A 27,231-nucleotide genomic window follows, 5' to 3' on the forward strand; every position below is an offset into this window, starting at 1 on the left:
TTAATGCTTTCCCTGCTGTTACTTCGAATCAGAGAAGAAACACTGCAATACGTTCCCATCAGTTCCATAAATCAACTACATCATTACCACGCGTTGATTTATGCAGGTGTCATGGTCCCATCATAGCCTTTCACTACATTAGCATCTACATAAAGATAACTATCGACATTCAAAGTGCAAACAATATTGATTTCTTTTGGGTTAACATTATACAGAGGTAATCAATTATCGAAAATATCAAGACTTTCAGTAAGATTCTTCATTCCCTGCATACATTCACTTTTTTGCAACAATGTCTGCAAGTCAGGAAGGGCACATCAAACAAGGATTGGTTCAGTAAGGAGGCCACACATTAGTTGTTGGGTTGACTGGCGGCAGCAGCGCTCCCACGGTCCGGCACGCTAAGCTCAGGCCGCACACAGCGAGCAGGTATCCATTGTGGACCTTCATCTGTAGAAACACAAGCATCACCTCTCCCCCAAGTTAACAATCCATGCAGTCCTGACCAATGCCCGGTACGAGGGTCTTTCATGCGTACTAAGACACCTTCCTGCTTTTGCTGCTTGTTACCAATTGACATAAAATGTCGCACAATGGGAGGAGGCACCTCATGGTCGGCAGAGATTTCCAGAAAGTTCAAAACATAACATGCTTTCTCTAATTGTGCTTCTGGGGTCATTCCCTTCATTCCCCCTTTTTCTTTTTCAAGCTGGCATTTAAGAGTACCATTCATGCGTTCAACAATGGCTTGGCCCGTAGGGGAATGGGGAATTCCAAATTTGTGGGAGATACCCCATTGGGAAAGGAACTGACTGACAGGCCTGGAACTATAGGCAGGTCCACGGTCTTTTTTGATTTCAAGAGGGACACCGAGCACAGAAAAAGCACATTGCCAGTGCTGAATGACGTCACGACTGGTCTCACCTGTGTGGGCAGTAGCAATCATTGCAGTAGAATAGGTATCTATTGTGACATGGACATATTTTTGTCTGCCAAATTCATTGCAATGAGTTACATCTGTTTGCCAAAGTTGTAAAGCTTGAAGGCCTCTAGGATTAACTCCATAATTTGGCACAGGAGTAACATTTTGACAGTCTGGACAGGCTGCAACAATACTGCGTGCAGCAGCCTGAGAGACACCCTTTTGGCCAAACTGGTGATACAAGGATCGCCAATTCTGATGATAGAATTGGTGGGCTAACACAGCTTGCTGATGGACATCAGGATCAGGCACTGACAGAGCCACAGAAACTAGAGCATCAACTCTAGCATTGCCTTCAATTATAAAACCAGGTAGGGAAGTATGGCTATTAACATGCATAACATAATATGGAGAATGGTGTTTCCAAATCTCTTCCCAAACTAAAGTCAAAATTGCAAAAAGCTTGGTGTTGTTGACATGGCCAAGGACAGTCATATCTAGCTTGGGAAGGAGGGCTGCTACATATGCCGAATCAGTAACAAGATTAAGGGGGCCTGGAAAATACTGAAATGCCAAAGCCGCAGCCCTTAATTCTACAACTTGCAGGGATCCTTCCTAATATACAATTTGGGAATGCCATTGCCCATTTTTTTTCCAAGCAATTGCAGCTTTTCCCATTTTTCCAGATCCATCTGTAAATACTGTGTCACCTTCAACTGGTTGTCTTTGACTTAGTTGCCGTGGCTGCAAAGTTAGATTTACAGTCATTTTCAGAAGTGGATGAGGTGGGTGATGGTACTGAATTTGCCCTTGAAAACAGGCAAGAGCCACTTGAAGGGCAGCAGAATTTAACAGCGCCCATTCAACATAGTATTGTTATACGGGGATAATTACAGTTGCTGGATCAGCTCCAGTCAACTCTAAATATCTTTTTCGGATTTTTATGATCAAATCGGCAACAAGTTCATACCATTCAACAGCAGTTTTTCTTAGGCTGCAAAGGCAAAAACAACCATCCAAGTACATGCAGCGGATCTTCCCAGGCCTCGTTCCATTGGGCCAACATAGCATAAGGGGAAGATTGGTCCATTAAAATAAAACCACTTAAAGGAAGTGTGATATCTACACGCCACACATGTCGCGAAGAGATCAACTGTTCAACTTCATTCACAAGTGCTAAGGCTGCAGGCGTTAAATACCTTGGGGCTAAAAGATCTGTGTCTCCTTTTAAAAGTTGCAAAAGAGGTTGCATTTGTTCATTAGTAAGGCCTAAATAAGGCCGTAACCAATTTAGCATTCCTGCAAGTTTTTGGACATCATTCAAAGTCTTTATGTCCAGTTTCAATTTGATAGGTTGTGGAGACACAGTTCTTTTCAGCACATTCATGCCCAGATATTTCCAAGGCTCTTGTCTCTGAACTTTTTCAGGAGCTACAACCAATCCAAACTCTGCTAAGCTATGTCTGGCAACTTTTCCAACTACGTCCAGCAGTTCTGTTGATGGTGCTGCCAGCAGAATGTCATCCATGTAATGATAAAAGTAAACATCCTTGTATTTGTCTCTCACAGAGCTCGGGGCTTGGGCCACAAACCATTGACAAATGGTTGGTGAGTTTCTCATGCCCTGAGGCAGCACGGTCCAGTGGTACCGTTTTGTGGGCTCAGAGTTATTTCTAGATGGTACTGTAAAAGCAAACTTTTCTTTGTCTTTTGGATCTAAAGGAATGGTAAAAAAACAGTCTTTCAGATCAATAACTAAAATGTCCCAGTCCATTGGTATCACGGTGGCAGACAGCAATCCTGGCTGTAAGGCCCCCATAGGGGCCATCACTGCGTTGACTTTATGCAGGTCATGCAATAATCGCCATTTACCAGACTTCTTTTTTATCACAAATACAGAAGTGTTCCATGGGCTATGTGATTCTTCAATGTGGCCTGCGTCTAACTGTTCTGTAACTAATTCATGCAGGGCATACAGCTTTTCTTGGGGCAGGGGCCACTGATCTACCCATACTGGCTTGTCAGTTAACCAAGTGAGACCAAGGGGAGGCTGTTTCACTCCCTGCAGTACAGTGGCCCCAGTTAAAAATCCGTGGTGATACGAACTCCCCATTGTCCTGAACAATCTCGACCCCACAAAGTAAACGGTGCGGTGGCAACGTATGGGCAGACGGTGTCAGTCTGTCCTTCTTGCGTTTTGATCTGTATAGGTTTTACAGACAAGTAGCTATTAGTCACGCCCCCCAGACCTACAACTCCTGCTGCATTATTTACCAGAGGCCATTGAGGTGGCCAGTCTGTGCCCGATATGACAGTTACGTCTGCTCCGGTATCCAGAAGACCGCTCAATCTCACTTCTGCAGGAGTGCCTCCCGATAATGCCAAGGTGCAGGTCAGGTTGGGTTGTTGTGAAGATAGTTCTTGTGTCCAACACACGTGAGGTATTCCTGTGGAGCCGAATCCTTCATCACCCCGCCACCTAGGCTCTGTTCTGGGAACAAAACTCACAAAAGGCACAAGTTGAGCAAGGCGTGTATTTTTTGGAATTGTAACAGGAGGCACAGGTGTAGAAACTAAGGCACATATTTGACCTGTAAAGTCTGCATCAATAACACCGACATGTACTTGGATATTTTGTAAAGTAGTACTAGATCAACCTATTAGTAAGGCACTAAGGCCCTTACCTATTGGCCCCTGAGCATTCAAAGGGACCTGAAACACTCCATGGTTGGTTAGGGTTACTGATTCACTGGTGTATACATCCCTGCTGATCCCTGGGTCCTCCCTGATAATTGGTCACATAAGGCTGGCCGGTTGGTATAACAACCTGAGGTACTTGTGTCATCGCGCACCTCCTCGCACTCTTGTGAGCGTTTCCCTGGCATGGTAGAATAAATCCTTCTTTATCATAACAAGAATGACACTGTTTTGCAAAATGCCCTTTCCTTCCACAGCGGAAACAAGGAATCATCGCCGAGGACAGTTTAGGTCGTGGCGCTTGTTGTTTTTTGGAGGGGCAGTCCTGTTTATGATGTCCTAACTTACCACAAGAATAACATTTCATTTGCATAGCAGCCAGTACTGTTAGTTTGTGTTCCACGGTGACCACCTTGGCACAGGCTAATATCATTGCTTCTAAACTGGGTTCACCTGGTAATCCTTCTATTATTTTTTGACAATCAGCATTAGCATTATCTTTGGCTACTTGCCTTACTAGCATGTCATGCAGATGAGGGTCAAACACTTGAGAAGCAATAGCATGTTGCAAGTTTTCCACTAATGGCAAAAATGGTTCTTTTGGACCTTGCTTAATTGCTGTATAACGCTGTTTTGGCTCTGCTAATTGTGCAGTTTTCAATATGGCTTGCATGCCTACTTTTTTTACTTGATCTAATACTACGGTGGGCCACTGAGCCTGAGCTTGAGGATTGGCAATACTGCCCAAGACCCATCAACAGATCAGGCCCATGAGCAAACCGGGGATCATCTTGTGGAAGGTTCAAATTATGCAGTCCCTGCTGTTCTGCAGCTGTCCGCCACCTGGCGTGGAAAACGGCTAGTTGCACAGGTTGGAACATAATCTGTGCCAGCCGAAAAATATCAAAAGGAGTCAAAGCATCCATGGTTAGCAAACGCAGCAATTGCATTGTACGTGGCAAATTCACCCCATACTGAGAAACAGTCTTTTGCAAATCCTGTACTACTTTCCAAGCAAATGGTGTGTGAACGTGAGGATTACCAGCAGCCCCATCTCCCAATACAATAGGATATGCGTGCAGTGCATCGGTGGAAGGCGTAGGAAGATCAAGGAGTGGCCCGCCTATCTGTTCTACTAAACCCCAGTTCCCGTCTTTTAATGCCCCATCTCTTACAGCCTGCCAAAATCGCTGAGGGCCGCGCGTCATTACTGTACCACTGGAAACCGGATTTTTACCACCTCCAGCTTTTTCATTGCCTGTGACTGATAACGTTGGCGTAGGTGATCCCGAATCCGGGTTTTCGGCATTTCCATCCTGCGCAGGCAGGGGCGGAGCCGAGGGGGTGGGCGAGAGGGGCTGCGCCAAGGGCGCGGGCGGGGGGCCGGAGCTGAGGGGGGAAGGCGTGTGGGCTGGCACAAATGTTGGGGGGAGTCAGGGGGGCTGGGATCAGTCCACCGAGGCTTCTGCTTGCCGTCCTAGTCCTCGGAATCGGTATCAAGTATAAGTCGATGCAGTTGGAGAGATTTAGGGGATTCGGGGCATTGGGGAGTGGCGCCTGGTAAGGGACACAGACTCTCCCCCTCCCCCACCCCCTCATCCTCTTGTCTGTATTCTGGAGGGGGATACAGGGGAGGTTTGAACGATGTACCTTTATTCGCATTGTGCTGACTTTTTAAGCCCCAACTTGAGTCTTGCGGACTTTGCAAGCCCCCACTCGCATTTTGCTGATTTTTCAAGCCCCCATTTGCGTCTTGAGGATTCTTGAAGCCCCCTACAACATGTCTAAGCAGCCCCCAGGTAAGCAAAACCCCCGACACTTTTTTGTCCCCTTTTTCCAGAGCTTCTGACAGTGTTGTTATAAATTGAGACCACAACGGATCATAATCCAATTAAAATTTTATTAATTATAGCAAGTAGAATATGAGCAAAACCAGCGCTGGACGACAGGGGAGTCTGCGCTCCGCCAACTGCCGTCCTGAGCAGTTCAAACAGTCCCTTTTTATACATCTTTACTCCCGTGTTCATGAGGTAGTGGAGGTACTCTGCGCATGCTTCAGTTGTTGTTAGGGGGTCGTTTTCTGCCTCCTGGTGGTCGTTGAGGCCGAAGTAAGAAGTCTTCCTCCTTTGTCCCATAGTTGACCCCTCACTCATATGTCCTTATATGGGGTTGTTTGTCCTGTTTCTGTCGGTTCCTGGACATCTGGCGGTTATCTTATCTTGCACAAGCGGTATCTGGTTTAGTTGATTGCGGTTATCCTGTCTTACACAAGCGGTGTCTGGTGGCTGTTTGCATAAGCGATTTCATATCTTTTGTTGCCTAACCTTTACATTGGGCTTAACATAAATCTTAATAAACAATACCCTAGTCCATAGTTTCTTACAGTGTTGATCCTAAATTGTCCCAGGTCCACACACTAAGAGCAGTCACAGGGGACACTTCCACTCCATGTGTTTTGGTCCACAATAACATATCTTTTAACCGGAGCCCATCTAAAGTAATTCCATGCTTCTCTAATACTAACTTCCACATTGATAGCACCATGGTATCTTTAGATAAGTTACTCCCCATGCTGTCCCTTGTGGCTCACCTTACCGGTGTCAAGTTCTCCTGGGATCTTGCAGCCGCTCACTGCTCTAGTCCACTTCACCAGGCTCCGCCTCCCCAGCAACCCGCTGGTCACAGTCTCAGGATCTGCTCCTGATACCCCTTACCGGGGTTAGATTGGCACAGTCTCAGAATCTCTTTTTGATACCCTTCTGGGATCATATAGGCACGTCGGGGTCACTAAAAGTGGTGACGCAAGTCGAGGCAGACTGAAAAGAAACACTATGTCTGCGTGGCTGGGTTCGGACAAAATGGCCTTTATTGTTTATACAAACTATTTATATATCTTAGACAGTGCAGGTGTCAGACCCTGATAGGTTTTTGTGTCCTTCTTCTTGCTCGCTATTTGCTGTTGCTGTAGGTGCCCGTATGCTGTGGTTCTAAGTTCCGGTTCTTCACACTCTGTTTACAGACCTGACAATCTGTGGCTGTCTTAAAGGTACACGGCTAAGTCTTTGAAGTCAACTAACCTGTCTGCAGACCCGCTGCAGACCCCAACAGATGGTGGTGTTTTTTCTTTCTTGAAACCATCATTACTGGTCTAATATATCTCCTGCAGGTCAGGCAGTGTCACTTCTGGTGTGGTCTGACTCATTTCTGGTGAGTTGGTAGGTAGGTTTGGAGGACTTGTGGTCCCTCCATGGAGAATGACTGCTAGAGGACTAAGAGGCAGATCTGTGGAGGGGTGAAAGGACTGCTGGCCCATAAGGAATGACTGTCAGAGGATTAAGTGTACTTTGAATTTACGTGGGCTTCCAAATTCATGGTTATTTCTCCTGCCTTGAGGAAGAGCCATGGGAAGTCACCAGCCATGCAAAAGAACAAGAGGTTTCCCAAGCCTATGTGGCTTTCTGGTTTTGCTTTGGAGTAAGAAAGTCTTGTCTCTACATGAGTACAACTAAAACGGTCAATTTTGCTCACCACAGAAATCAGGGAGCAGAATTTTTGTGCTGTGCCTCGCATGGCTGCCAGGGCATGGTGAGAAGCAGCAAGAGAATTCCTTCCTGGCACCTTCTCCAGGGGAGCCATGCTGCGCTTTCCCAAAATGTATTTTTTTGGCTCTGCATGAGCGCAAAAGGTTTTGGTCAATTTTTCACCACAGAAAGCAGGGAGCAGAACTTTTGTGCTGTGCGTCACATGTCTGCCAGGGCAGGTTGAGAAGCAGCAAGAGGATTTCTTCCTGGCACCTTCTCCAGGGGAATTTCCCAGTTCCCAAGAGACTCCTGGTGCCAGCTGCAAGGAGACTCCCAGCTAAAGAGTGGTCCTGTGTGATGTTGGGGTTGGAATTGGTGATGTCTCCTTTCCTTAGTCTTGTTAACGCTTTGCAATAACAATTTGGTGCTTTGCTCCTATTGCTCTTTTATCATATCACTCACAATAGCTACTACTGTTTCCTTTTATCATATTGCATGCTATTTTCTTTTATTATAATATACAAAACTACCTTTGATATATTTCATTATTTGATAGATTTGATAGATTTGATTATATTTGATGTGGAGTTCATCTTTGCTGGGTATCCAGTCAGTCAGCAAGACATCATTTGGTGTAGTTGGCAGTATACCCAGCAAAAATGTCTTTATTTAGGAAAAAAAAATGTTCCTCGACTTGCTATTGTCAGGTGGGAACCATTGCCTTATGGTGTTTGGGCCAGAGTGGTCTGGTGGTGCTGGGCAGTTGGGCCATGCCAGGGACAGAGGGACAGGGGCAGGGGAGGGGGCGGGGGAAGGGGTTTAGGGACGGATGGATGGGAGTCGATGAAGGATTTTAGGGATGGACCGGGGTGTGTGTGCGTGGGTATGTTGTGGGTATGGGGGTGTGTGTGTGGAGTGGTGTGTGCCCACCCTGCAGCTCCCATCGACTGGTTCCTCCTCACCAGCACCTGCTCAGCACCCCAGAGGGGCTTCCCGGAGAGCCGGGGAAGGGGCTGTCCTGCACCACCCCTCCAGACGGGGGCCACGCAGGCGGACCCCCGAGCCCCGCCGAGGGAGGGCAGCGCCGCTGGCTGCCCCCCTCCCACCGCGTCTCCTCACCTGCGCCCCGCGCCTCGCGCAGCCAGCGACCCCGACCGCCGCTCCCACATACGCGCATGTCTGGCGGGAAGAGGCGGGCCCCTCGGCCTCGTGCCCAGCATAGGCTTCGCTGCAGGCCTACGAGAGGTAAAGCCGGTCCCGGGGCACCATCTTGGTGAAGAAGAGAGAAGTGCGTGACCTGCCAACACAGGTGTGGCCCCGCCCCCATGTGCCCTTTGTCAGTCGGTTGCTATGGGAACGAGTCGGGCTATTCCCATAGCAACTGGCTGACAAAGGGCACACAGGGGAGGGACCACCCGTATGTTGGGAGGTCACACACATCTCTCTTCTTGACCCAGATGGCAGCAGGCCCCTCGGCCTCGTGCCCAGCACAGGCTTTGCTGTGGGCCTACTAGAGTTAAAGCCGGGCCACCTGGTGGACCGGCCGCGCGGGTCGGGTAGCGGGGGTTGGGGGTATAGCCTCAGCTATAGCGGGAGGAGGGCGCGGGCCTGCCTCTGCAGCCGAGCGGGTTGTGCTGCCTCCAACAAGATAGTGGCAGCAGAGAGACGGGCTCCGCAAGCGGGATGTCCAGCGAGCACCCGACTCCGCTCTATGGTCTCGGCCTGTCCCGTTGGCGCGGTGTGGCCCACGTGCCGCCAGGGCGACCCTCCGCAGCGAGCGGGGGTGCGGGGGCTGCGCGGAGGGGCTCGGCCCACCGGCCTCCTGCACCCGCCCAACCTGCCGGCCTCCCCCGCCACTCCCCCACGCTGTGGCCGCCCCGCACTGCGCCGGTGACGGGGAGTGCTCCGGCGGCACCCAGGGCACGGACAAAAGCCCTGAGTCATGTCGCGCTTCCCCTTCCTGTGGTGTCTGCCTCGTGGGCCGGCGGGGGGAGGGCCGGGGCCGCCCCCGAGGGGACAGGGCTGTGGGGGGCGGTCACCCAGTCGCCTCCCCACCGCTCTTCAGCATGGTGGCAGGTCCCGCTCCGTGTCCCCAGGCCCGGCCCGCTGAGCGTGGCTTGGCGTGGCGGGGGGGCCTAGAGCCGAGGCTCTACTACGGGCCACTCTGGAGAGGGGCTTCTGCCTCCCGTGTGGCCTCTCGCCCTCAGTGGGATGGGGGGGGGGAATTCTGCCCCTTTACTCAATTGCGCTCTAGTCCCGTAGCGTGGCTTGATTGCAGCTTCAATAGCAGCCTGATCCAGCAATCGGGCAGGACAGACGAGGGCTGAGCGCCAGGCGCTGGTGATCCTTGGGCCCAGCCTGGCTATAGCTGAAGTGGCCTGGCCGTGAGAAACAGCACTTCCCATGCAGGCCTTCCCCAAGGAGCAGGGAAGCGTTCCGACTGGCACGGGTAATTCCTTCCGCTGACAGGGGAGAAGCAAGAGAGCGGCTTGTGCTGGGAATGTCAGGAATGGCAAGAGCAGTTTGCTCAGAACTGATGAGGTGAGCCAAGGTCCTTGAATTCACAGCTCTAGTTGAGAATTGGATTACAATTCATGACTCTGGGGCTGGGAAGTGGCAATTAGAAACACGCAGTCCCAAGGAGGTTGAAGGAGTCACTTCTTTCCCGATACTCTCGTCTAAGGACAGAGAACATTTTGCATACTGCTCGGTGCTATATTGCTTGATTGCTTTAGCGCGTGTTTTCTCTTTAGTGAGACGGGTGTAGCTTCTGCCCGATGATTTAGTCTCAGTTTTTCCTACTGTTGCTGCCCAAATGCTGCACAATAGTTCTGTTAGAAGACAATTTAACAGATGGTATAACAATTCCCCCCTCCCCCCAAATCAGACTGGAAGGTGGTGTTTCATGTATTGTTTCATAGGTGGATTGGATATCCCTTCCTCTGGTAGAGGAATATGAGGCAAGGCAGGAAAGGAAGCAGTAACAAAATGTGTAGCTGTGTGTCTGTTAAAGTTCTGTATCTCCAATCCTTTGCCTGTTCAGGTTTAAGCTGCTAGAGAAAAAGAATCCTCCTGTTTGTATGAGGATTTTCATGCAGCACGGCCCAAATCATAGACAGGGCCACCCACGTCCTCAAGCCACAAAAAAACCCCAACCTTTTCCTTCCAAAAAAGTCCACAGTAGTGTAGTTTTTCACAGATCAGAATGACAGGCAGAGGAAAAGCTCTCTGCTAGATGTGGAGGTAACAATATCTGGAGGCCTGTAAATGCAGTCTGGAAGAGGCAGTGTAACCACCTAGCCTGAGCTTTGCCATCGTGGCAAGATACTGTAAGCCTAGATCATTCTCAAAAGACAATTTTTCTGAGTGGCTTCTAAGAAGCAGTTCAAGATTGCTCTGTGTTTGTCTGATAGAAATTGTTCTGGTATTTCACTCCTAAGAGTGTGACACATACCCCTGTCTCCTCCTTTGTTGCAAGTTAAGTGATTTCTTGCTGTCACCTTTTCTTCCTCTCCCCTAATTCTGCCTGAAAAGGTGAAAAAATTTCGGCACTACTTCTTCTGTATTAAAGGCTATTATGTTCCCTGCTCTTTCATTGGTCTTGCTTAGCTAGACCGGGATGATCAGGGAAGAGATTTCCCCTTGGTCTGGAATTGGATCATAACGTTCTCATTCTGTTGTGTAGCGTAATGCTAACAATAGTAACTTTTTCTTTGGTAGGATAAGGGCAGTTGTTCTCGGTCAGGTAGCTAGTCTTTTTTTTCCAATGCACGTTAAGCTGCTTCTGAAGACGGTACGGCCTATTAGAAGAGAGATCTGTAACCCTGGATTTTACAGCTGTTATCATAGTGGAGAGCCATCCCAGATAAGCCCCCCTGTGCGGTTTACACCTTGTCAAAGAAAATCAGGATGTGTTATTGGTTACGGTATTTCAGCTGATACTGCCTTTCCCAAAACGTACTCTTCCCTTTGCATATAGAAGCATGTTAAGCTGATACAAGTGCACTTAGGATTGTGCTGCTGCGGGGATTCAGATCATTCACCCAGGCCGCTACCAGTCAGGTGGTTAGAGCAGCAGCAGCTGCACTGAGACCAGTCTAACATGTTCAAACTGAATGCGAGCGTATGGTTGAAAAGGTTCATTCACCATGGCTGGGAGGGTATCTGACAATTTGATCTGTGGGTTTCTGCAAAATACCAGCTTCATGTGAAAGCATTGTTTCTCTTAAAAAAAAAAAAAAAAGAAAAAAAAAAGTACTCGATGATGGTTCAAATTTGTTTTGTGTTCAAGAATTCTACAGAAGGAAATCCTCAGGCCTATACTGTGCAGAGCTTATAAAATGAACCTTACAGCAAAAGAGCAAGACTGGCAAGTGTCCTCATGGCTGTTTTGAAGCTGACAAGCAGTAAAGGCAGGATCTGGAAACTGCCTTTGCACTTCCCTTGCGGCCAGAAAGAGAGAAGTTGCAGATCAGTTGGTCTCATCCTTAGCAGGAGTGGGCACCCAGGCATGGCCTGAGAAGACACTGTAACAAGAAATACAAGCCTTTTAGCCCCTGTGGATCAAGCACAAGAGCAGCCTTCTTTCTGCAGCATTACCCTTAGGGAAATGCTGTGACAACCTTGACAAAGACAAAGACATGCACTGCTGCAGAAAGTCCAGGGCTTTTCTGAAGTGGGCCGGGAAAGGCATGTTCACCCAGCATGTAAGGAGTCTCACTTGTCCAAGAGCATGTCACTGAGAGGCCCAGAGCCTGTAAAACTTTTGCAACATGGGTCTGTGCAAGAAGTAGGGAGGTGTTCTTTGTATTAAAATATGAAAACAGATAAAGAGACAGGAAAGTAAAACCCAGCTGCAGGATTAGGCCTCTGTTCCTAATGATCCTAACCTTGAAAGAAGAAACTGTAGCGTAGTGGGCTTTGCAGGTAGTTTTTTGTTTGGCTGATTGTTTTTCTGGGGGTTTGGTCTAGAAGCAGTTCCAGCAGAGTCTGCTACCAGGAGGCTGTGGTATTTACTGTGGGCTGTGAGACTGTATGTGGAGCGGAAGGGAAGGTCACGCTCGGTAGAGCCTGTTGTGGGAGGGATTGCAGAGGAGCTGGAGACACCAGGAGCTGCTCTCTGGGCCCCAGGTGCTCATGCTCGGTTGGTAATTAAGGCGTAAGTTTTTCAGGAAGAGGCAGCATCCTGGGCCCTTTTTTGTTTTCTCTCCAGGGTTCCACAAGAGTCTTGCACTGCCTATGTGTACCTTGGGAGACTGGTTTTAAAATTGCACGCCATTAATACTTGATAGATTAATGAGAGTATGCTTTAACAACTTGGGGTGTCCCCCTTTCCAAGAGCCTTCTTAGGTTGCACATCCTCTGCCTTCTTAACGAGGAGCTCTGGTTTTGATGCCCACTGTGCTATGAGGAAAAATCCCCCCTGAGTTTCTGTGTGGTTCAGCAAGAGAACAGGGCAGCAGACTGGCACTGTAGGTGCTTTTCAAGAGGCCGGCTGGAAAAGTGCTCAGTTAAACACATCATTTGCCTTCCTGGAGTGACTTGTGAGCATCTTGAATGGTGCTGGTAATAGTGTTGCCTCCTCTGTCTCTTCCAGTGGCATACCCGGATTGTGTGTGTGTGTGGGAAGTCGATGATGAGCTCGGTGGCAGTTTTGACCCAGGAGAGCTTTGCCGAACACCGCAGTGGCTTGACGCAGCAGCAGGTGAAAGGTGAGAAGACACAGCTGAGTTCCTGTGATGTGCCTCTAAATAGAGACTGCGCAGGCAAGGTTCCTTGCTGTTAGCCAAGCTCGCTCCATGCCTCCGGCTCCCCCTAAGTGGCCAGGCATGGCGTTCGCCATTCCTAGGCTGGCGGCCTGCCAGACTCTGGCTTTCCACCAACAGGAGCACATCGGTGGTGCTGCACAGTGCAGGGCCAGGCGGAGGCAAGCCTCAGATCTTCACAGAGCTCTGGCTAGCAACGCTGTCAGCCGTGGGGCAGGGCATGTGCAAGCATGGGTCATTGGGCTGCAAGAGAGCCTCGTGGGATCAGTGTGCTGGATTGTCACTTCCTCCTTTGCTCAGCCAGGTGCTGGGGAAAGTCAGTATAACCGTATTGACTGACTCACTGGTGGGTCTCGGCACCCATTGTCCAGCTGCGAGCTGGCCCGCTTGGCACAGCCCAGTGCACAGCTGAGTCGAACATAAACTACAGACTTTCCCTGGACTCTGCCCCAACTAGAGTGCTTCTGCTTCTCTCTGCCTTCTTCCTGGGCATGTGTCTGTCTTGTCCCCTTCTGACCTACAGCCTTGCTGTGTTCCTTTGATTTCTTTCTGCTTGGCCTGTTGTCCCCTGATGAAGCTCCTCTCAGCAAAGTTGGCGATAATGTGCTTGTTTGCTGCCACCATTCACTGGCACGTTTGCTTCCTGCATCCATAGTGCCAGCTCAGACAAGGCTGGTTGTTCGTGGCACCCACTGCAGTCTGTGCTGTGCTGAGCTCAGCTGTGCTCCAGACTCGGCTGCTCCACAAGCATAACTGTAGCAGGATGAATAGTAGTGCACAAGTCCTTTGTTGTCCCTTGTTAATGATGCCTAAATAGAGTTGCACTGCCTATGAATAGGGGCTTTTCTGTGGGGAGAGCATCTCATTTGCTTTGTTTGCTTCACCCCAGTAACAGCTTTAAACTCTGAAGAAAAGGATCCTCCAACCTACGAGGAAGCCTTCCCTCTGCTCCCTGAGAAAGCCCCATGTTTGGAAGCTGCCCGGGAGCCTGCTGGGCCCTGGAGCAAAATCTGACCAATAAAGGCTTCTGTCATCACTCAGGTTGGTGGGAGTGGGTGTCTTATCTCCCTCCTTTTCATCCCTCCAAAAAGTAGGTGAAGTGAAGCTTTCCCTGGAGTATGAAATCCCTTAGTGTGTCAGAGTAACTGCCTCTTTGCTGTACTTTGCCCTGGGGCACAAGGAAGACTGCAGCTGAGTGCTAGGATGGCTCTGGAGGCGGAGGGATGTGTTGAAAAACTGTCCAGCAAAAGCTCTGCATCCCTGTTGCACAGATAACTGGAACAGGCCTGAAGGGAGGATTGCAGAATTCAAGGAGTGAGTGCTAATCCATTAAAGTAAGGCACTCAGTTTGGGACAGACTACCTGCTGTGGTGCCCTCGTACTGCAGCTAGTGTCTCCACTGGAAAGGCTGATGGGTCGCCTAAATCTGGGAACTTAGTACGCCAGTGAAGTCCTCCTGTATGGCAGTAAGAGAGGGAGACACTGACAATCAAAAGCACACTGACACCTTGCTGTGCCCTGCTTTTGTCTGTCCCGTGGCTGAGCAGGTGTTCCATGTGCCACTGGAGGAGAGGAAATACAAGGACATGAATCAGTTTGGAGAAGGCGAGCAGGCCAAGATCTGCCTTGACATCATGCGGAAGACGGGAGCTCACCTGGAGCTGTCTCTCGCAAAGGACCAGGGCCTTTCGATCGTGGTCTCTGGCAAGCCGGAAGCAGTCACGAAGGCTCGGAAGCAGATTGTCGCTCGACTGCAGACTCAGGTGAGGGCATCTAATTGTTTCTGCCTTCATCTTTGCTCTTCCCCAAGAATGGCAAATGCTTTGAGACCCTTGGGCACATGTAAGCCAAAGAGGTATGTTGTTACATGACTAATTCAGCTTTGCCATATATTTTCAAAGCACCCAACTGGCAATTTGGAATGGAAATGAGGCTTAAAATAGGGTTCCAAGGTAATTACAGGCTGTGGTGTTGCATGAAGCATGGAGTCTGCAATCTCTGGAACACTTGAATTGCAACCAGTGACTTTGTGCTGAGGTGCTGGTGCTGGAGGGGGTGCAGGAGCCTCACACACAAAGCTAGTAGTGTGTGAGAATGGGACTGTGCTTTTTCTGAAGTCCTTCAGAGGAGAATGTGGAAGGCTGGGAGAAGGAAAAGTAGAGAAAAGGAAGTCCTGCCAAAAGCCAAAAGCTTCGGGTCAGGGTTCTGCCTTGTGTAACTCAAGGCACACTGGTAAGGAGCCACAACCCTCTTGTTTCGGTTGCTTCAGTCCTCTAGGTTTTGATCTCTTACCTTAAGGTTCTTGAGCTCATAGTCAAGGTGGTAGCTCTTGTTAGGATGTATCGCAGCCAGGTGTTGCAGTGTGTTTTAAAGTATAATGCCAAAGGTAGGTAATGCGATGTTAATACCATGTCTGCTTAGTGCTGTTCAGCCCCTGTGTCATACCCTGCCAGAGGAAAGAGAAAGGAACAAAACCCTACATCCACAATGTGCATCTGAAAAAACAGTTCAGGTCGTACCGCCACAGATCCGTGAGCCACTGTTCTCAAATATACCTCCTACTGCCCCAGCCCCAGGTCTGGAAAGTGTGTCTGTATTCCAGCTTCTCTTAGGCTTGGCTGGCTCCAGTACAGGAAGACAGAGCTGAAAAGTCACACCGAGTGATCTTTTTTTCATCTTTTATTTTTCCATTATAGCTTGAATTTTCATTGTCTGATTGCTGTTAGTGGTTACATAATCACAGGGATCAAGAGCACGATAGCAGTCATCAGCTACCAGACCTGTAAAAACTCAGTGAGAAGGGAAGAAGTCAGGAAGCCCTTTTATAGACCAGCCCTTTAATGGTAGATTGAGAGAAGCTCACAGAAGGACCCCTTTTCCATGTGGGGCCTTCTAGAAGCAGTCCCAGGAGCAGCATGTGCTACACTTGAAGACACCTTAGCACTTAAGTAGCGGTAAGCATCTGCTAGCTGCCTGCCTCTTGCAGTAGGTTTCTGGTGTTGAATTTCTCTTTCCTAGGAGTCATACTGTATGTCTTGTTCTCTGTAGCCTTGGCAGCAGATGTCAGAGTTCAGATAACTCCAGCTGGAGACAGTTGTTGTCTGGTGTACTAATGCAGTGTCTTACACTGGAGGAGAGGCACCTCCTCGTCTGTGTCTGAAGGCCTTTGCTAATTCAGAGTACTGCTCCTGCGCAAACAGAAGGGTTTTGAGGGAAAGGTGGGGTTTATACTCCTGGCATAGAGGCACTGTAGATCAACTGGTACAGTGTCAGCCCTCAGACAGAGTGTTCTGGGAAGGCGTTGTGTGTCTACCTTGCTTTCCCTGGCTCTGTTCCTGTGGATCTGCCAGTGCAGGCAAGGCTTTTCACAGATGCTTGGTTCTTGCGTTGCAGGCTTCAGCGACAGTTGCCATCCCCAAGGAGCACCACCGTTTTGTCATTGGAAAGAAGGGTGAGAAGCTGCAGGACCCGAAGCTCAAAACTGAAACCAAAATGCAGGTCCCCCGCCCAGATGACCCCAGCAACCAGATCAAGATCAGCGGCACTAAAGAAGGGATTGAGAAGGCCTGACACGAGATCCTGCTTATCTCTGCTGAGCAGGTACCTCAGTACTGTGATCTCTCTCATGGCATTAGCTGGTCAGCTATTTTGCTTCCCCATGGTATAGTCGAAGTTTGTAGCCACCATGGCTACAGTCAGTGGCTAATGTTAGCCTGAATGGAGACGTATACTGTGCCACTGGCTGTGTGAGCACCGCTGCCAGGTCCTGCAACTTCTTGTGCTGCGTTTTGTCCATCTCTGAAGTCAAAACAAGCATTTGATAGTTGAAGTGAAGCGCCTTAGGTGCCAGCTGAGATAAGGCAGGAGATCACAGAGGTGAATATCGCAAATAAGGAGCAGCAGCAGCAACCGTATTTGTAGATTGAAAGAGGTGGAGATCTACAAGGCCGCAAACTGAGAAGGTTGCTTGGGCCAGAGTGTCAAGCAGGACAGCCCTGGGAACTTAGCTGTGTCTGGCAGAGACTGTAATATAGAGGGCAGCTCCCACCAAGGTCTGTTGTGGGCTCTTCCAGGATAAGCATGCCGTGGAGCGGCTGGACGTGGAGAAAGTGTACCACCCTTTCATTGCTGGCCCTTACAACAAGCTGGTGAGGGAGCTCATGCAGGACACAGGGACGCGCATCAACATTCCTCCACCCAGTGTCAACAAGACGGAGATAGTCTTCACCGGAGAAAAGGAGCAACTAGCCCAGGCTGTGGCTCGAGTTAAGAAGATCTATGAGGAGAAGGTACGGATGGTCCATAAAGCTTCCCACCTTCCCCTGGCACCTGCTCCTAGGCACTCTTCCCTTCTTGTTCTACTTTTGTGCATCCCTCTGTTGCATCTGGCTCAGCAGCCCTTGCAGTACACGACCCCGAATCTTACCGTTTCCTCACTTGGCGGAGTGGGAGCTGGGCTGATACTATCAGGGAGGTGACAGATTTCTCGCTTTTCTGTATCGTGGGAATTAGCAGGCCACCAAGAGCTCCCCTGGCTCTTGTTCACACCGGTGCTACTAAGGAAGGAAAGAAGTGTGAAGTCTACAGGGGTGGCCAGCTGACAGTATCAAAGTTGCTACATAAGTAGAAGTTGCTGAAGAGTGAATGTCACTCCAGTTTATTTCCCACAGCCAACGTTGCTGTGAATATCCTTGTTTTGGGTTGTTGGGCTGTTTTTCCTCGTGGTTAGGTCTGTATTTGTACCAGTCTGGATTTCAACAGAGATAATCAGCTTATAGCCTGCACAGTGTTGCATCACAGCACTGCCTGGGAGACGGCTGGGAGTTGAACCCTGTTGTCCAACGGGGGGACGGGGATGACAACAAAGACATGCCTGTGTGTGTTTGTGGTCTCTAACATGCCGTGTCCCAGGGAGCTTGACACAGCATGCTAGTTTTGTACTTGCCCTGTGAATTTTTGAGCAGGGTGAATTTCTGTAGGCAGGGGTCCAAGGGGTGCTAGGGTACTGCCGAGCCACTGTGCTCAGCTTGGCTTTGCTCTTTGCTGGGTGCAGAGTTTGACTGCATCTTGTGCCTCTTCCTGTCGCTCTTGTCCTTCCCCGACCCCTTGTGATTGATGCCTCAGTGTCTCTGCCCCTACAGAAGAAGACGACTACTACCATTGCAGTGGAGGTGAAGAAGTCCCAGCACAAGTATGTCATCGGCCCCAAGGGGAATTCCCTGCAGATCTTGGAGAAGACTGGAGTCTCTGTTGAGATCCCACCCACTGACAGTAGCTCGGAGACGGTGATACTGCGAGGCGAGCCTGAAAAACTTGGGCAAGCATTGACTGAAGTCTATGCAAAGGTACTGACAAGATGGGCTAGGCCTCCTTTGAAGGTCCCATGAAGATACATTTGTGAGCACTGACAGGTGTAGCGGGGGTGGTCTCTCTTGGGCCATTAGAGGTGCAGCTTAGAAGTCAATACCGGAGGTGCAGCATGGGAATTGGAACTGAATTGTTGTGAAGGCCTCTTCCAGTTTGTCCATCAAACAGCTTCTCTGTTTTTCTGTCTCTCAGGCCAACAGTTTTACCGTCTCCTCGGTCTCTGCCCCCTCTTGGCTTCATCGTTTCATTATTGGAAAGAAAGGACAGAACCTGGCCAAAATAACTCAGCAGATGCCAAAGGTATGGATGAGCTGGTTAGCTTAGTACCCCCGGCGTAGAAAAAGGTTTAGTCCAGATCACTCGTCACAGAAGAGAGAGGTGTATTCTAGCGTGGGTAAACCCAGGGGGAAATGACACAGATCTTTGCTGTTCAAGGGAACCCTCTCTTTCACTGCTGCAAACACTGCTCCTCCTATGTTATTGTCATGGGTTGAGCCCTTCCAAGGAAGCTTTATGTGGTGCTGTTTTGAGAACTGATGTAGTAGGATACCTGGAAATGGCGAGTGCAGCAAGGCTTCTCCCTGGTGAGTTAGACGGTATCTAGATAAAGGCTAGATGAGTAACTTCTCCAAAGCCCTTGCAGAAACCGGGACAGCACCAGAGCCTTGGGCTCTAGGCACTGCCATATGGCCGAAATTGTTAAGTTACTGACTCGTAAAATTGTGGGGATTTTGTTTGGGCTTTTGGGAAGGAGCGCATCTCTTAGTGGCAGGGATCGATGGTGTAGGCCTGACCAAGAGCATTGGCCTGGCTTGGATCTTGGTAAATACTTAAGAGATTCATTGTCTTTCATCTCAAGGTTCACATCAAATTCACTGAAGGAGAGGATAAAATCACTTTGGAAGGACCTACAGAAGATGTGCATGTGGCTCAGGAACAGATTGAAGCCATGGTCAAGGATCTGGTGAGCTGGAGTTACTAGTTCCAGTAAGAAACTGGGGGAAGAAGGGGCAACAGAGCAGAGGTGATGAGGTGTTTATCACATCCATATGATGTCTTGACATGCTTAATCGAACTTGCAGAAGACAAATTGTGTGGCAGGTGGATGACACCCCTTGGTTATGAAACTCATCCATAGCATTCTTGAAGTCAGCATTAAAATTTTTGGTGCAGAGAAGGAAGGATTCTCTTTGTTATAGCTGGAGAGGCATAGAAGTAAGTCTTTTCAGTGTTTCATGAGCACAATGCTCTCTTCTCAAACCAGAGGAATGCTTGTGCTCTGCTTAATAGCAGGAGAAGTGCTTGTAGCTGACCGCTGGTGAGTCAGTGCCAATACTGGCAGTAGGCAGTTACTTAGGGCACAAGGCAGAAGCAGTGGCCTACCCTACCTGGCCCTATACAATTCTTTTTAGATCAACCGGATGGATTACGCAGAAATCAACGTTGACCACCAATTCCACCGACACCTCCTTGGCAAGAATGGAGCTAACAGTAAGTGGAGTGCCTTTCTAGTCCTTCCCATACTCAGACTCTCCGTGTTTAGTAGATCGTATCAGGGGCTCTGTAGCTAACCCAGTGTGCTGTCTCCATCACATTTCCTCTGCTTTTCTGGAGTGGTGGTGGTACAAGGAGAGAAATGGGCCGTGAGGCCTTGCAATGGCTTTAATGTGTGAAAGTACCTTGGGAGCCTGAACAGTAGTGGAATTACTTTGTTGTGTCCTGGAGGAAATTTGTTGATTATTATTTTTTTTTAAGCATTGCTCTGTGTGAATGACATTTTAGCAGCCAGTTGTGGGTGGTGGAAATCTGCTTGGTGAGCTTCTCCCTGTAGAGGAATGAAGGCAGTGGGTTGATTAGCATTGATAACATGCAGCTGTGGCCTTGCCTCAGAGGCAGTGGGTTGATTGACATGGATGATGTGCAGGTGTAGCTGGTTCTGCTAAGTGGTTAAATAGCCCTGTGGATGATAGGGTCTGGGTCTACAGTGTTGATGGTAGAATCTGACCAATGTTAAAGCCTTGTTGCAGTTGCTAGTTTGATTGTGCTGCAGCATCTTCCCCAACAAAGAATTTGGGGTAGAAATGAATGATTATCTTCTGCTCTAAATGTGATACTGTTTGGGGAAGAAACATGCCTCGCTCTGACAAGGGAACAATTGGCTCTGTAGGTGCCACTGTATTTACTTGTACAGGTTCTTGTGTGGCACAGGTCTGCTCTCCCTGAACTCCAGGGTGAAGAGGCAATTTCCCCTGTCTCAACCCCACCCCACTGAGCTCTTCTCAGAGGCAGGTTTACTTCTTAAACAGCCTCTAAGCAGTGATAATCAAGGTGCCTTGCTTCTAAGTCTTTGCCTAGCAGGCTGTGTCACCACAGTCCTTACCCTGATGTTAACAGCATTAAGGACCTCTATGAGGTGTTTATGTGTGTTCCCCTGGACAATGAGAAGAGCAGCCTGATCAGAATTGAAGGAGACCCACAGGGGGGTCCCACAGGCCAAGAAAGAGCTGCTGGAACTCTCTTCCTGTATGGTGAGTGAGTAGGATGTGATGTTTGGGAGACTGCAGGGTTTGGGCTCTTGTGTTCCCTTGTAACTTTCTGGTGCAAGTGTGTGCCCCTTGCCCACCGAGCACTTGGAGCTCATGACAAGTGCAAGTTCCTCTTCACAAATGTCTTCCTCTGTTCCCTTGGGTACCCCTTCTCTGTCAACCTAGAGTGAATTTTGTCTAGAGAAAAGAGGGACAGTGCTGGCAAGTAAGCTGTCAGGCAGCAAGTCTGTAATTAAAAGTATGTGACTCTCTGGTTGAACACTCAGTGTGAGCTCTGTTCTCATCAGGAAAATGAATGCACTGAGGACCTAATAATTGAGCAGAAATTCCACTGGACTATCATTGGGCAGAAGGGTGAAATTCCTCATCTCCTAAAAAGCCTTACCTCTGGGAATCCAGAGGGGTTATTTCCTACATGGTTAGTAGGCCTATCGTCACTGAAGTCATAACTTTAGTGGCTCTGTAGCGCAAGTGTTTGAGAAAATAGTTCTTTTAGCCAGAGGCCACTAACATGGTTACCCTTTTCTGAATGGGAAAAGGGGATGTGTAGGATCCCCTCAACCTTTGCATGTGTCTGACAGAAGGGCTCTTGCATTTGCTTGACTTGACTATAAGTGGCCACCTCCTGCAGGTTATCATCGACTTCCCAGACCCTGCACACAAGAGTGACATTGTCCAACTCAGAGGTCCCAAAAATGAGGTGAAGTGCACAGAGTACATGCAAAAGATGGTGGCAGACCTGGTAAGGAGGTCTTCTGCCTGCTGTTCCCTCCTACGTGCCTGGATAACCCTGGGGCAAAGCAGAGCTCTACTGGCTTGGGCAGAGCTAAAACACCTCAAGAGGAGGGAGCTGTTGACTCTGTTTTGGCTGAATGGAGGCAGGGGGGTAGTACCTGTTATGTGAAGGCTATAGGGGAACGTACTTGCCTTTGTTTATTCTTACAAGTCTCTCATATAGAGAACTTCCTTGGGTCTAAGCCTATTGTCAAAAGCTTGTTTATCAGAGTTCCTGAGGTTGGGCCTCACTTGCCACGACAGTGTAATCTTCAGTTCTCCCTTCCTTTCTCCCTTAGGTTGAAAACAGCTTTTCTATTTCTGTCCCCATCTGCAAACAGTTCCAGAAGAACATCATAGGGAAAGGAGGTGCCAACATCAAGAAGGTGAGATATCTTTCTTAACTCAAGTGCTCGTGATGATCACTGCCTGCAGCAAAATCCCACTGGATGCTCTCTCCTGCTCATTGGCGATGTCAAATATAGCCTGCAAGGGCTTTTCTTCTGACATGGGACACTTCTGAGATGATTTTTTTTTCCTTTGTGGCAGATCCGTAAAGAAAGCAACACCAAAATTGATCTCCCGGCAAAGAACAGCAACTCAGAGACGATTGTTATCACAGGCAAGAGGGCAAACTGTGAGGCTGCTCGCCACAGGATTCTTGCCATCCAGAAGGAGCTGGGAAGGGAAGCAACTAGCCTTTTGCAGTTGAGGGACTTGACAATGTTGCTAGAAGACACAGATACGGACGTGGCTGTGATGGGTGAGGGCAGGGAGGAGACAAATGTGTCAGTCTGTTCTTGACTTGTAAACCAAGGTTTGTGACTGCTCCTGTCAGGAGTAGCCAGTCTCCAAGCCCTCTGCTCAGGCATTTCTTCCAGATCTATAAAGCTCCTAGCAAGGTGGGAGTCAGAGGGTAAGCAGAGTGGGTGCAGACACGTTTCTGCAGCTTGACTCAAGAGGCTGGTACTGTCCTCCCTTAGGCCAACAGCACAGAGGTGGAGGTCTCTATTCCTTCCGAACTGCACAGTTCCCTCATTGGTGCCAAAGGCCGCTTCGTCCGCTCCATCGTGGAGGCGTGTGGTGGAGTCCACATCCACTTCCCCACCAAGGGCTCTGGCAGTGACACCGTGACCATCAGGGGCCCAGCCCAGGGTGTGGAGAAAGCCAAGAAACAGCTGCTGCACCTGTGAAAGAGAACAAGGCTTAATAAATAAATAAATGGCAATGAATCAGGATGAGTTTGGTACAGTGCTCTGGGTGATGCTCTGTGTTGAGAAAGGAATGTACTCTGAATAACTAGAAAAGGTGGGCACCTGAAGGAGGGAAGGAGGCCATCAATCAGGAAATCGTTGAACAAAGAAAATGGAAAGGTCTACTCCACCTAGATTCCCCTATTGTGAATGGAATGATTAGGTGTCCAAATCAAATGAATATGTATGTAAAGATGTTGTAACCTCTCACAAAAACTGTATAAAATACCTGACTTTTAAGTGAAAACTTGGGAGCTAGTTTGTCCAGTGCAAATCGGCTAGCTCCCCAGTGTTGCATGATATAAATACCTTTGCTGCTTAAAGACAAAATTCATCTCTGAGCAGTTACTCTGTGCCGTTTTGGCATCAGTTTGGCAAGCCAGGCAGGAGAACTCTCTGCCGGTGCTGGAATCCAGGGGCCTGGGGACCCTCAGGGCCCTCGACTGGATCTTCTGTCTGCTCCCTTACCCCTCGGCTTCTCACACAGGTGGACAAGGACTTCTGCAAAATATAAAAGGTATTTATATTTATTCTTTGTTTTGAATATTTGATTGTCTTAAGATCTGGGAAGCTAAAAACTTCCTTTAGGTTGTCTTAAGATTTGGGGAATTCCTAGAACGTAACAACTGACATAGCGCTCTGTGTCTTGTTTGTCTATGTGTTCTCTTGTTACATGTTCAAAGTTGGAGTTATGAAATGTATGTTGAAAAAAAACCCCAAAAAACCCACAAAACAACAAAAAATATTCTGGCAATTCTAGGCGAATAGTTGAAAACTTAACATGCTGCTTAGGGTCAGAAAAAATTAGAACTTGGTTTTTGGCAATTGTTCATTGAAATATGTACTTTGTGTGCTAACGCAAACTGTCAGTGTTCCTAGAGTTGTATGTAAGTGCACGGTACCTTGTAACATGCTGCCTGTGTGACTGAGGGCTGCCCAGAGTGTGTGATGTGTGAGAGATGCAGTTTTACTGCGAAGCGAGTGGGGAGTCCCGATCTGCATTTCAGTGTTCCCTGTGAGGGGGCTGGCCAGAGACGGATGAAGCGATTGAAAAATCAAGGTATGAAGTGGTGGAATGCAATATTAGAATGGGGAACTGTGGACCAAACACTAAGACAAATATCATTTGGGAAAAGCATGAACGCGGGGGCCCAGGTCAGTAAAGGGGAGTCAGAGGTCTTGGGAATACAGCTTCTTAAACCCTGTTCCACAGGCAGTAACATTCCATTTGAGAACTGAAAGGCAAGTCGGGAAGATCCTTTCTTGCTGTGGCAGGCTGCTTGTGTAAGGCTTTTATTGTCTGCTGAGGCTGCTGGAGTAAATGAAGAGAACCAGTCCTTTGGGCGGGAGTGCTGAGGCAAGGCACTTTGTAAAGTGTTCCCCAAAGCAAGGGCAACCAAGTCATGCCTTGTCCTGGCTTTTTAGCTTTAGCAGTACTTTCTGGCTCTTATTATTGCAGGTGCTGTTTTCCTGCCTTGAAGCCCTGGGGCTCCTGGGTAGCCACCGCCCCCCCAGCCTGCAGCTGATGTCCTCAATAAAATGATTTTTCCTCTCTTCTATGTCTGCCATGTGATAATTGGGGACTAGGCAGATATTGTTTAGTGGTGCGTCCTAGGGGAGGACTTCGGGATCATCCCTTGGCCCAGACTCCTTGCCAGTGGGCTTCACAGCTGAGCTCAGGTGCTTTAGGACTCACACCGCAGCGCAGTCACACAGGGAGGTGGGGGCTGGATGGCACCTCTGGAAGAGTCACTGTCCTCTCAGCTCCTGCTTGGATTCTGGCTAAGACACAGCTCATGCTCAGGCTCGATGGATGCTCCATTGGGGAGCAGCACCATTAGCTCAGAGCCAGGGCAACACGCAGGCAGACACGGTGCTGCTGCTGACCCTCACCTGCAGCTTGCTATCCCCTGCGGCTGTCATCCCTGCACACTGATGGCCGGGCAGTTTCTCCAGATGCCCACGCTCAGGGCAATGGTATAAAGCAAACTGCCACACTGGCCACTACAAATACATCAGCTCACCCAAAAAGCTTTTCCAGCAGCTGCACTGCTGAGGCTTTTGTGTGTCCCAATGTGATATGGGAGACACCTGCACCCTGATGGAGGACGAAGGATGAGAACTCTCACACCATCAACCAGCTAACTATTTTGCTCATAAGCTGTTGTGGTTTAAGCGGGGTTGCCAGCTGTGCACTACACAGCTGCTCACTCTTTCCCTCCCCAGGGGGATGGCAGGGAGAACTGGGAGGCTCAAAGGAAGAAAACTCGTAGGCTGAGACCAAGGCTTTGATGTGTGCAGGGGAATGTGCTGGTGCAGTTTCTCATTGAAAACTGCGGGGACATCTTTGGGGAGGAGGTGGCTGGCCTCTCCCCTCCATCAGATGAGGAGGGGCTGAGGGTTTTCAAAATCTGGGGCTTCTGGTCGGTTTTGGTTTAGGTGTTGTCCACTTCCATGATGTCACTTTGCTGCATGTGCTTTTGTGTTCCAGAAGTGCATTTGGAAGATCAAAGGAGCTGTGCAGGTGAAGCAAACGCAGAGCCCCAGGCAAAAGACTTCTTGCACACAGCACCCTCTGTGTTCATCCTCTACAAAGAAGCAGGGGCAGATATGGTGGTGAAATCAGAAATAGCAGAGGGATGTCAGGCCAACAAACAATGTGACATTTCTCATGTATGACAGTAGTTTCTGATAGGTCCAAGCAGCTGCTGTGCCTCTTCCTGTCATTAGATCCCTTGTCTGTTTGACTTTTCCCACCCTGTAATGATAGAGAAGAAAAAACAGAAAGGTTGTTTCTCAGATGCATTGGGAATGTGCTTAATCAATCTAAATACTTACAAGAAGTCAAATACAAAATCACAGATTTAAAAATAAAAGGCTCACGCCCCAGAATGGGATAATGCTGCCCAAGGGATAACGGCAGAACTGTGTCCCAGGAAGGCAGAAGAAACCCCAGCAGAAAGAAGCTGGCAAGGTTTTTCTTGCCCTCCTTTCCCTGCATTTCTCTGAGGTCTGTCCTACCCTCCAAGGCCCCTCCAGTTTGTGGTGCCCCAGCCCACAAGGGGCAGCCCATCATCCCAATTCATCAGAGCTCCTGAAGCCTATCTTATGACTGTGCAAAATGTGAATAATGCAAAGCAACCAAAGGGATCTTATTTGAGGAGCTAAGGTAGCAATTTGGAAAACAGTAGCTTACTACTCTAGGTGTCTTGCCACCTGTTAACTTCAACCTTTCTGGTTCAGGCGCTTGTACCTTTGCCTCCAACCACCCCCGAGAGCACAGCAGACTCCTCGGTAGACCCGGAACAGCTGATGAGCCTTTCAGAGGAAAGAAGGTAAAATGAGCTCCCTTTGTTTAAAATAAGAACTGATTCCGGTTGATCATGGGTTTACCTATCTAATAACACTGTGGAATATAAAGGTTTGCAGGGTCTTTCGTTTCAGGAAAATGAAAAGCAAAGAAACAGAAAGAGAAAACAGGCCTCTGGAGAAGAGGCTGAAAGCATACCAGAAGAGAAAAGGAGAGAAAGAAAAGCTTTTCGAGATCAACCGCTGAAAAAATTCAGGAAGGTCAAGCAGCCCAGGTGTGTACTAGATACTGCTGTCCATCTTTCAAAACTCTGAACGCTGCACTAAGTGCATGAACTATTTTTAGCATGCACAAAGATGGCCCCAGATAGGAAGCAGACACCTGCCTTTTGGAAAAAAATGCATGTCAGCAGGAAACTGCCTTTCCCAATGTTGCAGGTTTGGTTTTGCACTTATGGAAGTACTGTTTGCTCAAGGGTAAGCAGACACCTCGCCACAAGAGCCTCAATCCTTAGCTATTTACCTGGCTACCGAAATAAAGAGGCAAAGTACGTCCCACTGTTTTGTCCATGTTAGCAATCCTCACGCTGCCCTGTATCATCTGAATCCCAAATATGCAGCAACGTTGTTCCAGGTCACTACATACACTTTAGATGCTGGCGCTTTTTAAAAAGGCCGCATTTCACCTGAGGTAATTTGGGGGCGGGTCGTGGTGTTTGTGGTGGTGGTGTGTGTATTGGGATGGACACTTCTTAGTTTCTTACTTCTTCTTCCTTTACCAGTAACAGAGATATATTTCTCAAGATCTTGAGAAATGTCCTGGAAATAAGTTTCCATGACTTTTTTTGTATATAGATGATTACTTTTTTAATGTACACTATTTCACTGTTGCTAAAAGTACTATATTCCACTTCACATGGCTTGTTTCAATGACAGCCTTGTACTGTAAATTCATATCGTGTACCTCCTTTTTCTTAGGATCCACAAGTTGCGATGCCTGCAGTTTGTAGTCCCTGCATGCACAGGCTATCTGCCCTGACCGAAACCCGACAGGATAACAAACGGTGATTTCCTGTA

General features: G+C 48.7%; 2 protein-coding genes across 6 annotated transcripts in view; both read left to right on the forward strand.

The window, feature by feature from the left end:
* The window catches only part of PAX5 (paired box 5), a 151,214-nt gene extending 134,778 nt beyond the window's left edge, over positions 1-16,436 (forward strand). For 3 of the 5 annotated variants that reach the window (XM_055700255.1, XM_055700251.1, XM_055700254.1), the window contains 4 exons: positions 12,737-12,851; positions 13,795-13,946; positions 14,453-14,668; positions 16,299-16,435. In XM_055700255.1, coding sequence (XP_055556230.1) covers positions 12,737-12,851; positions 13,795-13,813 — 134 coding nt within the window. In that variant the 3' untranslated portion in view covers positions 13,814-13,946; positions 14,453-14,668; positions 16,299-16,435. Of the gene's footprint in view, positions 1-12,736; positions 12,852-13,794; positions 13,947-14,452; positions 14,669-16,298 lie in introns of those variants that run through there. The other 2 variants (XM_055700252.1, XM_055700253.1) reach the window with 2 other exon arrangements.
* Positions 16,437-18,233: 1,797 nt separating this feature from the next.
* On the forward strand, positions 18,234-27,219 carry LOC129734887 (uncharacterized). Its single transcript, XM_055700256.1, has 11 exons — positions 18,234-18,250; positions 18,465-18,572; positions 19,685-19,763; positions 21,450-21,560; positions 21,892-21,978; positions 22,142-22,355; positions 23,216-23,362; positions 25,337-25,369; positions 26,089-26,180; positions 26,275-26,429; positions 27,133-27,219. Exons 3-11 carry the CDS (start codon positions 19,752-19,754, stop codon positions 27,191-27,193), a joined length of 912 nt encoding a protein of 303 aa, XP_055556231.1. The 5' UTR covers positions 18,234-18,250; positions 18,465-18,572; positions 19,685-19,751; the 3' UTR covers positions 27,194-27,219.
* The last annotated feature ends 12 nt before the right edge of the window (positions 27,220-27,231 follow it).

The sequence above is a fragment of the Falco cherrug genome (assembly GCF_023634085.1).
Source record: "Falco cherrug isolate bFalChe1 chromosome W unlocalized genomic scaffold, bFalChe1.pri SUPER_W_unloc_1, whole genome shotgun sequence".
NCBI lineage: Eukaryota > Metazoa > Chordata > Aves > Falconiformes > Falconidae > Falco > Falco cherrug.

Excerpts from the sequence above, each read along its gene's own strand:
- LOC129734887 (XM_055700256.1), top strand. Across the intron at positions 23,363-25,336 it reads ACTTCTGCAAAATATAAAAG|AAGTGCATTTGGAAGATCAA; the intron begins GTATTTATATTT and ends TTTGTGTTCCAG. Across the intron at positions 26,430-27,132 it reads AGGAAGGTCAAGCAGCCCAG|GATCCACAAGTTGCGATGCC; the intron begins GTGTGTACTAGA and ends CCTTTTTCTTAG.